Source organism: Rhinatrema bivittatum, chromosome 5, assembly GCF_901001135.1.
Source record: "Rhinatrema bivittatum chromosome 5, aRhiBiv1.1, whole genome shotgun sequence".
Taxonomy (NCBI): Eukaryota; Metazoa; Chordata; class Amphibia; order Gymnophiona; family Rhinatrematidae; genus Rhinatrema; species Rhinatrema bivittatum.
The window spans coordinates 44,345,099-44,358,398 of NC_042619.1; the positions used below are offsets into that span (position 1 = coordinate 44,345,099).

The 13,300-nt window shown below is 38.0% G+C and overlaps 1 protein-coding gene across 2 annotated transcripts in view; it reads right to left on the reverse strand.

Moving 5' to 3' along the window:
• Positions 1-253: 253 nt before the first annotated feature.
• The window catches only part of CTSC (cathepsin C), a 73,732-nt gene continuing 60,685 nt past the window's right edge, over positions 254-13,300 (reverse strand). For both annotated transcript variants that reach the window (XM_029602289.1, XM_029602290.1), the window contains 2 exons: positions 5,252-5,383; positions 254-1,246 (listed from right to left, as the gene is read on the reverse strand). In XM_029602289.1, the coding sequence (XP_029458149.1) occupies positions 744-1,246; positions 5,252-5,383 (635 nt within the window). In that variant the 3' untranslated portion in view covers positions 254-743. The remainder of the gene's footprint in view (positions 1,247-5,251; positions 5,384-13,300) is intronic.

Consider the following 13,300-nt stretch of genomic DNA (forward strand, 5'->3'; position numbering starts at 1 on the left):
CAAATTCTCTTCCACAGACACTGAAATCTCTCTTTTACATTGCCAAGGTCATTCTGCTCCCAAACTGTATGGCAATGTCTGTGCTATGCTACAAGTTTTAATGAAACATCAGCAGAATGATCTAAATTAGTGAATGATCTAATTACATCTCATGTTTTTTTCACTAATCTATAAAAGGTCCATGTAAAGGGAATTCTTAAGTGGAAATAAATGTAAAATTCTTATTGTGTATATGTTAGCAAACACTTTACAATTAGGGTAAAATCTTAAAAGTTTATTACAGCAACATTTTCCCCCCTAAAAAAGTATCACATTAAAAAATTAACACATTTCAAGATTTCCTTTTCCTAAAATCAAGGCACAAAAAATCAATTATAATTGTTAAAAGTGATTTAACAGTCATTTTCTAAAATCCACAGTTTAAGGTTCCTGAGTGAAGAAAATTTCTAAGATGGTTAAGCACCACTCTTTCGTTCAAACAATGTACTCTAAAAAAAAAAAAAAAAAAACAAAACCAAAACCTTAAGAAACTTATATGGCTTAGTACTGGAACAAAAAAAAAAAAACAAAAAAACAAACACACAAAACAAACCGGCTTTGGGAAACTGATAATTCTGAAAAAACTCATTCACGTCATTTTAAGCAAAATCATAGTAACACTCTTAAAACAGGCAAACGGTTGTGAAAGATTTCACATGATTATCTGGCTGCTTAAAATTAAGTCTGCATACCAGGTTTACCATTTATAATTTTGGAATAGGGTATGCAGCCAATGCTATGCTTTCAACTGCACATTCATCAGTGCCTCTGCGGATTCTGAAATAACCCTCTTCACCCCAAGAGGTTCCCCAGCTGTTTTTTATTAACCAGTAGTTTTCGTTTGTGTCCGGATCCCTGCCATAACCGACCAGCAGGACAGCATGGTTAGTTAACTCGAAAGGGTTGAACGGATCCCGCAGGCCAGTGTGGTGATAAATCCCTCCTTGGTAATGCAGGAAATCATCGTAAACCTCAAATGCAACAGCCAAGGGCCCATGTCTAACAAGTTCAAACTTCATGAGGGCCTCGTTGCAGCCGCCATAAAAACCTCCAACATAATGGTACTCCGAGGTGTAATATCGGAAGCAGTCACTCTTCAGAGTGCACGGGGAATCCCTGCCGAGGTAGGGGAAGCATTCCTCTTCCACGATACCAAAGTCTTGAATGTATTTTCCTGCGATAAGGTAGGGGAATCCTCCATCACAACCTGGAAAGAAATCAGAAATGAGACGTTTCAGAAATTTACCCAATTCCTCTCAAATGGACTGATAAAGGAACAGTAGTCTCCTTTCAAACAAACCCATTTTTGCCTTTTCGTTTAGCCCTTAAATATCCCAGCACACATGTAGGGAATCTTTGGATCCTTTCAGCCTTAAGGAATAATACAAATACCTTCTGTCTACAGTAGCCAAAGTCTCTAAATCGGAGAACACTGCAGCCTTAGAGGAAGTAACGCAATTGGGTTATGTTAGCAGGAAGCAGAACACTGTCACAGAGTTTTGCTGGGCATCCCAAGCTTGCTGTGGAAGGAGTAGAAAACAGTCTTTTTCTCCTCATACTAACAGAAAGGTGGAAGAGCTCTGGGAAAAAATTCCATCGTTATAGATCCCCACTGTCTGCAGGCTCTGGAGAAGATGAAGCTTGGAGGCCCTGTTCCTGCTAGGTTTGCTGGCTCGAAGACTTAATCTTTGCGGTTTCATCTAAGAAACTGAAGGAAAGGAAAGGGGAGCTGACCTGGAGGAGAGCCGCGCTGGTAAAATAGAGGCGCGGTGTGAGCCGCACGGCAGAAGGGACGCCGAGACGGAGGAGCAGAGTTCAGACCCCGCCTTCCCTGACGTCATCATCGCGCTGCTGTCCCCTATTTAAACCGAGGACAGCGGCGCGCAGCCGCCGGCGCGCCAAAGGGGCGCGCCAAAGGGGCGCGCCCCTGGGCAATTTTTTTTTCTGACTCTTTCATCGTTGGATATTTCCTACGTTTGGATGGGAAAGAAAAGGAAAATTAAGATGGTGATATCAACACCTGTAAGAGGAGACGTCACAGGCCCGATGGATCAACATCTTATTCGGAGGGTGAGTCAGACCACTAAAGAAGTCATACCGGACATCTCTTTTTCATCAGGAGCCTCCGGTAGTCCAGCCATTGACCAGTCCCCTAATGTAACTGCTGGGAATAGTGGGGCCAGTGGAGGGTCTGACCCTAGGATTGAGGCATTAACATCGCTGGGACCCAGAGTTCAGATACCAGGACTACAGGAAGGGACTAGAAATAATGATAGTGATTTGGGACATGTGTTTCCTAGTGATTTAAATAATGAAGAAGTCCCCCCTGATAACATCACCCTGGTGGATGTGTGGAGGGTGGTTTCTAAAATGGAAAGGTTATTATCCCTTTCCATGAGTCAGTCCACCACTACGGCATTGGAAACTGAGAAACAATTGGAGGATCACAATAAAAGAATTGTTTATTTAGAAACTGTGACAGAGTCAAACCTGTCACAAGTTGCAACTTTACAAGCTACTAGTACAGCATGTATAAAGGATTCTTTAATTATGTATAAGAAGTTAGAGGGATATGAGAACATTCTAAGGAGAAATAATCTGAGGTTTCTAAATTTACCATGTATCAGACTAATATCTGCACAAGAATTAAGTAAATATGCTAGGGAAATTTTGGGTATAACCAAGGAATTAATTATTTAAAAAATGTTTTATTTGCCTATAAAAAAAAGGGATATTTCAACACCTGAAGGTGGTATTGATGTTTTAGTACCAGCCAGTCCCAATCTAACTGATTTCCTAGAATCATCAAATGATATCATCCAATCAAGAGCCACACTGTTAGTGACTTTTGGTTTGGAAAATGAGAAAAACCTCATTCTCCAGAGATACTTTAGAAATAAAGAAATCTTATTTTGTGGTCAGAAAATTCAAGTGTTTCCGGACGTTTCCAAAGACACTCAAATGAGGCGGAAACAGTTTTTGAATTTGAAACAGAGGGTGGTTGCCCTGGGAGCCACCTTTTTTCTCAAATTCCCCTGCAAATGTTTAGTTACTTATCAGAGTAATAGATTTGTGTTTATTTATTTATTTATTTAAGGCTTTTCTATACCGAATTTCTTGATACAAATCAAATCAACTCGGTTTACATCAAACAATTAGGAACTATAACCAACCAAAAAAATGAGGTGGTTTCTGGAACCACCTCATTTAGAAACATTTCTTGCAGATAAGGGTGGATAGACAAAGATCCCCCCTCCATGAAAGGGGAAACTGGAATAATTAAAAGGCAATCTCCTAAGAACTCATTAATATGAGATATTATTTCTTGTGTAATATGTTTTCCTTTATTATACTCCCCATAAAGTGGGCTGATTATTGTATTCACATGACATGAAGTGGGAAAATGTATGTTTTCTTAAACCTTTGTTTGATGTGAAGCAATATTTTCCTTTTCCTTTTTGCATTGTAAAATGTTTGAAAGAAATTCAATAAACTATAAATTAAAAAAAAAAAACAAAAAACTGAAGGAAAGAATAAATCCCACACTGGATTCTGCGAGTATCGCGCTGGATTTAAAGGGCATACCCACAAGGTATTCCTTAACTGGAAAATTTATTCATGCTAGGAATATTTGGACAATACTCTAAACGATAAAAGCCAAAAGTGAAAGAATACCTATATTATTTTCGAATGACCTTACTATGAGCATGAATGGAGTAAACCTCAATAGAAGCTCAATTTTGCATTTTAAGGAGCTGAATTAACATGCTCATAGTAAGGTCATTTCAAAATAATTGGACAGAAATGTATGGAACCGGGACAGGCCATGCAAACCCAAACCAGCTCCATCCCGGTTCTCTCTCAAAGGGGAAGACTTTTCTGCTATGCCCTAATTCAGCTCCTTGAAATGCAAAATTGAGCTTCTATTGAGGTTTACTCCATTACGTTTTTCATATTTTGTACAATTATGAGAACGGGATTTCTAATGAACGAGTCTAAACTACTCATATCAATCTGTAATGAATGATGCACATTCATTTTTAAAAAAATGCGTTAGGTCCAATATAAGTTCTTGTCTTTGTGTTTCTCCACTCCCAACAAAGGATGAAGATCAGAACTTCACTTAATTTAAAGTTTTAAACAATTGATGTGCAATCGTCAAAATTAATGTTAAATTCACCACTTGCAGCTCGTGTTCCTTCAAGGTCTTCATGAGTATGCATGCCCATGCTTCCATTAGTGAGATAAGACTTTAGAATATAAATCTTAAATCAGACTCTGGGGAGAACCCCGTAATTACATCTGGAGTTCCCGTCACTAAAAGCGTTTCTTGCACAATCAGATGGCAAGATTTAAAAACAATACTAGCAACAGCCTACATTTCTCCAGCCGTTGACATTTAGAACCACCACTTCCAGGCAGCAAGCAGCTTAGAGAGAATCCCAAACCAGGCTTAGCAAGTGTTCTGCTGTTAATTCCAGTAAGCACCTGAAGCTAGCTGGGTTTACAATGATTGTTTAGTAAAGGAAGGGAAAAAAAAAAAAAAGTCACTGATAATTAAAATTATTTCAATTAAAATCCCAACTAGTTTCAGAGCTAAAGCAGAAATAGTAGCACATACTTTAACACAAACCTCTAACATATCATGAAATATCAAGCATGCATAACAGCTGCCCCAAAAAGATTTCTTAAATCGTGCCAGCAATGAGAGAAGCAAAGCATTTATTTTAAGAACTGGAATATATGATATTTAAGAGCCTTCGTTTTCAGTTATTTTAATTTTGCCTGCAAATTTCAATATTAGAACAAAGTCATCGTCCGTGGGGAAAAATGACATTTCCATAGATTTTTTTTTCTTTTTTGTTATAACATAGTATCTCTAATGATACTTTGTTTTCTGATGTTTTTGCTAAAGCATCCCCCATGAAACAGCTAATTAAAACATTATCCTTCCATAATGAAATGATTAATTACTCTGTTCTGTCAAGTGCTGGGTCATATTTTACATCAGTTCTAATTTAACTATTAACTATGCACAGAAGTATAATATTTGATCACAAATACTTGTGTAAATTCTGTCTTTGAAAATTATTACACCAAAAAAAAAAATGTTGGTGCACTATTAGATCTAAAACAATAGCTAAAACTCTAAAATACTGCTGCTACATTTCTTTAAAATGGTTTTATTCTAGATTGTAGTAACGAGTTTTACCTTGGGAGTACTCACTACAGGACACAACTTGCTGAGCGCTGAAAATGGGTTTCTGAGTATTGTTGGTCCGGATACGGATCCTGGCCTCCAGCATGCCCATCGTGGCAAAGGAGTAGCAGCTGCCACATGACCCTGATTTGGAGGGAGGAAAATGGGAGAGAAACAAGAAAAGAAAGCTGAACCTACACCATCAATCCAAATGCGGCGTATGATTTTTAAACCCCCGAGTATAGACTCAAGGTTACCAAAAACACCACGAGAGCGAGAGAGCGCGCGAGAGCGCGACTCATGTATGTTAACTATTTATACCACTATAAGAGGGGCCACTAGTAACCCAGGGTAACGTTTGGTGGCAGATGGCAGTTTTACATGCACAGTTAGAAGTGCAAACAGCACAGTAGACATTAGTGAAGATTTTATGTGATTTGGAGTGATGAAAAGTACAAAAAACGATTAGATTTCTACAATGTACTCTCGAACTAGCTTGATGCACTATCAAGCTAGGTCAAAAGCATAAAAAGTTGACCTGTGATCCTGCAGAGAGGTGCTCTCTCTCTCTCCTGCTCGAAACGGGATTTGGGATAAATCCTGTTTCAGCCATAATGCACAACTATTGCAGGCATAACGCTGAGAAAAAAAAAGGTGTAGTTCTTTCCGGAGTTAAACCCTTCGATAGTGTACATTATGTTACCCCACACAATTTTAACCACCCCACGTTTCCAATTGCTCCACCCAAACTCCTCCCACTTGAATACAATTTCAAGTTCGCATACACATCTTGCGATGCAGTATTTATAGTTGGCATTATGGTGTTATTATGGCTGATAGGGCCTTAACACCCGTGATAACACTAAATGTATTTTGATGAATGATCCCCCTTCTGTGTATTAGACAGGGACCCAAAATGTAAACCTTGCCGTACAGGCAGTGCCAGTTAGGCCCCCAAAGAATTGAACCACTGACTGTATAAATTATATTGCAACGGCAACAGCTAGTGGCTGGATTTAGGGCCCACGATTGCAGAGTAAGAACCCCGATGCATGGGCCCACCCCACCCCCCAGATGAGGTCTGTTAACTGCAGTGAGCAGACAAGTACATCAGGGGAATATAAAACAGAGGAGAGAGAAATATATGGTTCTAGATCAGTCCACCCTTCTCACTTGACTATTCCCACATTCTATACATATCTAGGAATTCCTTCCATTTAAATCTATTTTACTAAAAAAAACAAACCAAAAAAAAAAAACAAACACACCACCACCTCTCTAATTAAAGGATGCCACATTGATTACCAATACAGGGTTTCCCTTCCCTCTCATACACATTTCAAGTATTTTAAAATGGAAACTAGCCTATACACTGGATATTCTGTTTTTGTATAACTGGGTTCTGACCTATCATTTCTCTGCTCTTTTTTTTGCATCTGCTGCATATTCCATGGCATTTTCGGAATGTCTTGGTTACTGGTTTTGAAGCTGTGTGAGAAAATTGGCTTCATTTATGTTGCAACTGGAGTACTTCTTTTCAAGTTTCTGGCATTTATGTGCCTGTAGAACTGAGTTACTTAGACTATTTACTGAAATAAAGTTTGCAAATTGTTGCAGAAATATTCTGCAGAAATGTTTTAACTCTGTATTTTTATGAAAACAAGTAATAAGGTTTCTTCTAACCACATTTGATCATGCTGTAAATGGAGTACTAATAGGCCTGGCTGGTTATAAGGGTCAGAAATGACTTAAAAAAAAAAGTTTGTTTACTTATTCAGCATTCTCCAAACAGAACTTTGGATGGATCTGCAAAAAATAAAATTGTGGTTGGAAATCAGCTGGGACATTTTTCATCAGTGTTCAAGACTTGTATGTTAAGCTTGCAAATAATTAAAAAAAAAAAAAAAGATTATCCTACTAATTGGTAAATAATAAATTCTTAAATGTAAAGAGTGTAATGGCCGGGGAGCAGTTAATTGCTAGGTGGCATTTGTTCTTTAATTCCCAGAGGCAAATAGAAAATATCTTCACACTGTACTTAGCTGATTTCCACATTTATTGTCCCAATAAATTGAGTATATATATTAATCTAGGACTAATACATATTGCAATGCACATAATGTTATAACGTAAACAAGGAAAAATACAAATGTAATAGAAGATAGAAAAGTATATACATAGTATAAGCAAATCAAAACCAGAGGATATTTAATTTTACATTATAAATAAATAAATCTGCTCACTTCCTTGAGGTCGTCCCTTGAATCTCAGCAGTAGAACAGTCCAAACTCTTAGGACTTCAGTGCTGGAGCACTGGCATGTCATGAATGTTTTGATACCACTAGTACTGAAGTGTTGGTTTTGCAAGGTGGCTTACATAGAATATCTGTTCTTTGAATGATTTTCCCGACAATATCCAACCAATCATGCAGTGCTCGTTCTTCTTTTCCATGCATTCTAGCCCTAGGGAAACTGGGCCTCGACAGGTGTTGGCTCAAAAAAGGTCAGCAGAATGTGACCTCTAGGTATCTCAGGAATGCAGATTTCCTGAGGGCCTCAGAGGCATCCTTCAATTAGAGAGGTTTTGTTTTTTTTTTGTTTTCTTTAAGAAAATATCAGACCTAAATGGAAGGAATTCCTAGATATGTATAGAATGTGGGAATAGTCAAGTGAGAAGGGTGACCTGATCTAGAACCATATATTTCTCTCTCCTCTGTTTTATATTCCCCTGATGTACTTAAGTCTGCTCACCGCAGTTAACAGACCTCATCTGAGGGGTTAGGTGGGGCCATGCATCGGGGTTCTTACTCTGCAATCGTGGGCCCTAAATCCAGCCATTAGCCGTTGCATGATGACCAGGCGTTGTGAATGCTCCCTCCGCAGTAACCCAAACTATGGCTGACCAGCAGAATGGAAGAATCAAACCCACACATGGCAGAGCAGTCTTGCCACTAAACCAGGATTTAGGGGGAAAAAAAACAAATCGCAATCAATGCAACAGATATGTTCTTTTAATGGAATCTGCATAAGACAAACTTTTTTTTTTTAAGACTATGAAAAAAGGTTTTCTTCCATGCATTCCTAGCAGACAAGTAGGTAAGGCTGATATGAACTCTCTAAGCAGATTATTAGTTTTGTATTTGCTGTATACACTGATATGCTATGAACTTGGATAGAGAATTATATGCTCACGTATAAAGTTTAGTTCAAACCCACATAATTTGTATTAACATCCATAATATATTTGTCTTATTTATTGCTGTACATTGCCTTGGGCAACTTGTTGATAAGTATCATTAATAAATATAAAATTAAATACATAAAATCAATTAATGGCTCCCAAGTTATAGTTTAAATATTCAAGAGGGCCTCAGTTTTCCAAAATATATTTTCTGTGTTTGAGAATATCAATGCTGTTTTCTACAGGTGCAGTTTAAGCTCGTTAACCCACAGACCTACTGAAAGATTCTTGATGTTTTCATCTGAGTTATATCCTTAGCTATAATGAGGACCAACAACCGGTTTGTTTCTGCATTTTTGCTAGGATAAAGTGTTCAACCTGTATCCACTGGAACCTTTATCCATAATATAGCAATTACTGCAATCGCAAATCCTCTCCCAAAAAAAACATATGGAAAAATGTGGCTTTAGGTTCAGCACCACTTAATTATCAGGCAAATTTTATTAACCTCTTGAAAGTAAGCTATCCCACATAATTTTAATATAAAAACAAACAATTAACAGCTATAAGTTAATAAGCACAAAGTGGCTATCAAAGTTCTGGTACAATAACAATCTGAAATACATAGCAGAACACCACACTGAAAACCCAGTTTCTTAAAGAACTAAAATTGCTCACTGCTATCTTTAACATTGCTGCCCTTATTCAGTTTATTGAGAAGTATATAAGAAAGATATTACTCAGCTACTAGTTGAGAACACACAAATCATTAGTGCACAGCTTCTTTCATAGTCCCCCAATTTATGGAGGTCGTGGGTTAATCCTTATTTGAATACGATATTACTGTTTGTCTCTGCAGCTCACAATATGGCAACTCCACAGAGAATTGGATTTTTTTTTATACAGGCCCAAGATAATTGCTATATATAAATTTCTGCATACCTAATTTAACAAACATATATACTGTATAACCAAAGCCAATAAGAGATTCACTGAATTTAACATACGTAATCTAAAACATGATAAATAATAAAAACACCACCACAATGAATCTGCTGTTGCAACCTATAAAAGAGCATTACAAAAATGTGCAGTGGCACTTTTTGTCCAGGATGGCATAGAGTCCAACAGGTTAAGGATCCTGCAAGAGACTACACGATACAATCTTTAAGGGAGAAATTCCATGTGTTTTGGGGAAGATTAAAGAGATAGGGGTATGCTACCATCCATCTGGCTATAATGATGAGACAGACAGTGAAATGCTAAGACAAATTAGGGAAGCTAACCAAATTGGTAGTGCAGTAATAATGGGAGATTTCAGTTACCGATAATCCACTGAAGCATAAACCTTGCACATCTGCAAGTACTCAGACACAATGGTGCAGACAAAACTCTGATCCACTGAGAATTTAAAAAAGTTCTATTTATTCAAGTATATCAAATGTTAATGTGGCAACTCCATCAATGATAACAGTAATTTCTTAAGTGCCACATTAACATTTGATATACTTGAATAAATAGAACTTTTTGAAATTCTCAGTGGATCAGAGTTTTGTCCTGCACCATTGTGTCTGAGATTTCAGTTACCCCAATATTGACTGAGTAAATGTTACATCAGGACATGTTAGAGAGATAAAGTTCCTGGATAGAATAAAATGTCAGTTTTATGGAACAACTGGTTCAGGAACAGACAAGAGAGGGAGTTATTTTAGATCTACTTCTTAGAGGAGCGCAGGATTTGGTGACAGAGGTACAATAGTGGGGCTGCTTGGTAATAGTAATAACGATTAAATCTGAATTAAATGACTGGAAGTGGGATAGTAAGTAAATCCATGGCTCTAGCACTAAAAACTTTCAAAAGGGAAACTGATAAAATGAGTAAAATAGAAAAAAACAGAAAGGTGCAGCTACAAAGAGTGTACAACAAGCGTGGACACTGTTAAAAAACAAAACATCTTAGAAGCGCAATCTAGATGTATTCCTTGCATTAAGAAAGGTGGCAGGAAAGCCAAATGATTGCCAGTATGGTTAAAAGGTGAGGTGAAAGAGGCTATTTTAGCCAAAAGATCTTCCATCAGAAATTGGAAAAAGGATCCATGTGAAGACAACAGGAAAAAGCATAAGCACTGGCAAGTTAAATGTAAAACATTGATAAAGACAGGCTAAAAGATTTTAAAAAGAAGTTGGCTGTAGAGGCAAAACCTTTTCAAAATATATCCAAAGCAAGAAAACTGTGAGGGAATCTGTTGAACCGTTAGATGATCACGGGGTTAAAAGGGAGCTTAGGGAAGATAAGGCCATTGTGGAAAGGCAAAATGAATTCTTTGCTTCGGTGTTTACGGAGGAGGATATTGGGGAGATACCCATTCTGGAGATGGTTTTCAAGAGTGATGGTTCAGATGATCTGACCCAAATCACAGTGAACCTTGAAGATCTGGTAGTATGGCTTGACAAACAGAGAGCAGCAAATCACCTGGATGGGATGGTTTACATCCCAGGGTTCTGGAAGAACTCAAAAATTTAATTTCAGACCTATCATTAAAATCATCCATTGTACCTGAAGTCTGGAAGGTGGCACATGTAACTGATAATTTAAAAAGGGCTCCGGGGCAATTCAAGAAACTATAGACCAGTGAGCCTGACTTCAGTGCTGGGGAAATAGTAGAAACTATTCTAAAGATCACATTCACAGAGCATACAGAAAGACATGGTTTAATGGAACACGGTCAGCATGGATTTACCCCAAGGCAAGTCTTGCCACACAAATCTGCTTCATTTTTTTAAGGGGTTAATAAAGAAGTGGATAAAGGTGAGCCAGTAGATGTAGTGAAGGTGTTTGACAAAATCCCTCATGAAAGGCTTCTAAGGAAACTAAAAAGTCCTGGGATAGAAAGCGGTGTCCTGGGGGAGCGAGGGGAGGAAGTGGAGAAGGGTATCGCCCAGCCCCCAACCTATTGCTGCAAAGACCTGTCTTAATTTCATCTCTGCAGGTGAGAAGATCAGGCGCCGGTTGATGACGCGGAGGAGGCGGGGTCCAGCCCTATAACCTCCCCGCCGCAGCGGCGCATTGCAGCCGCCGGCGTCGCCTAAGCCGCGCGCGCGGCTTGGTCCGGCTTAGTCCGGCATAGTCTGGGGTCTGGCCTAACCCCTTCACCTCTCGTTCCTGATGGGGAGGAAGAGAAAGGCGAAGGTCTACACTTCATCACCGGTTCAACAACCACCAAGAACTGGCCCAATGGACCATCATGTCTACCGGCAGATGACACCGCCAAATATGGACAGCTCCGGAGGCAGTTTACAAGCCTCCTTGAGTCCAGGTGAACCGACGTCTCCGCCTCAGCCGGGCAGTGCTCCATCAACAGCTACGGCAACTGAAGGAACGGTAGGACAAGGTCAGGATGGCTATAGCCTAAACATTCAGGCTAAGCCAGTAATGATGAGTAATGTATTAAGTTTAGAAAATTCGTTAACCAGTCCTACTCCAATTGTATTAGAAAGTAATATTGAATCTGGGAATCCCCCAGAGAATATTACTTTAATAGACTTATGGCGAATGATTTCGAAACTTGACAAAAATATTATGGTTATGAATAATACCATATCCGCTGTGATAAATGAAAATAGAACGGCTTTAGGGGAACAAAAGAAAAAGATGGAAAATTGTGAGAAAGAGATAATGGGTTTGAATGCTAAGGTGCAATTAATCTCCAACTCTAGTAATGTGTTTATGAAAGATAGTTTAACTTTACATAGGGAAACTGAAATTATTGAGAACAATCTAAGAGCAAAGAATCTTAGATTGTTAAATTTCCCAATAACACGTTTATTGTCTCCGTTAGAGATGTTCAAGAAATTTTTGAGGGAAGTATTAAACTATGAAGAAAATGATATACCTAGATTATCAAAACTTTATTACTTCCCCAAAAAACCGGAATTGAACGTGGTAGAGAAAAAGGAAAATGATGAAACCTTAGGAGTGACAACATTCTTAGAAGAGTCAATAGATATAATAGAGAATAGGGCAACTTTATTTGTTTCCTTTGTCGCAGAACAGGATAAAGAAGTATTGTTCAAAAAATTTTTCATGAATAGGAATGTTCCTTTTTGTGGTCAGAAAATTCAAATATTTCCCAATGTTGCCCGAGCCACTCAGGCTAGGAGGAAATATTTTCTCTCCTTAAAGCCTAGAGTGATAGCTCTTGGTGCAACTTTCTTTTTGAAATTTCCTTGTTCTTGCTTTGTTAATTACAGAGGGAAGAAATTTGGATTTAACGACCCAATACACTTGGAAACCTTTCTAAAGGATAAGAGTCAAGTTTCAGTCTTAGAGGCAGACGTTCAATGAATAAATAAATACTCCACTTCCTCCAATATTTTTTATGGGAAACTGTATGTAAAATATATAGTTATGTTGGATAAATCCCCCGATTATGGTTATGCCAAATATGAAAATTTGTAATGTTAAATATTTATTTGGTTAAGTTACCATTTTTGGACATAAGTTTTATGTTTTTTCTTTCTTGATGTATCAATGAGAAAATTAATAAAGTATGAAATTAAAAAAAAAAAAAAAGAAAGTGGTGTCCTATCTTGAATTACAAACTGGTTAAAAGACAGGAAAAAAGAGTAGGATTAAATGAGTAATTTTCTCAGTGGAAAAGGGTAAACAGTGGAGTGCCTCAGGGATCTGTTCTTGGAGTGGTGCTTTTTAATATATTTATAAATGATCTGGAAAGGAATACAATGAAGAGTGAGAATCAATTTGCAGATGATACAAAATTAATCAGAGCAGTTAAATCACAAGCGGATTGTGATAAATTGCAGGAGGATCTTGCGAGACTGGAAGATTGGGCATCCAAATGGCAGATGAAATTTAATGT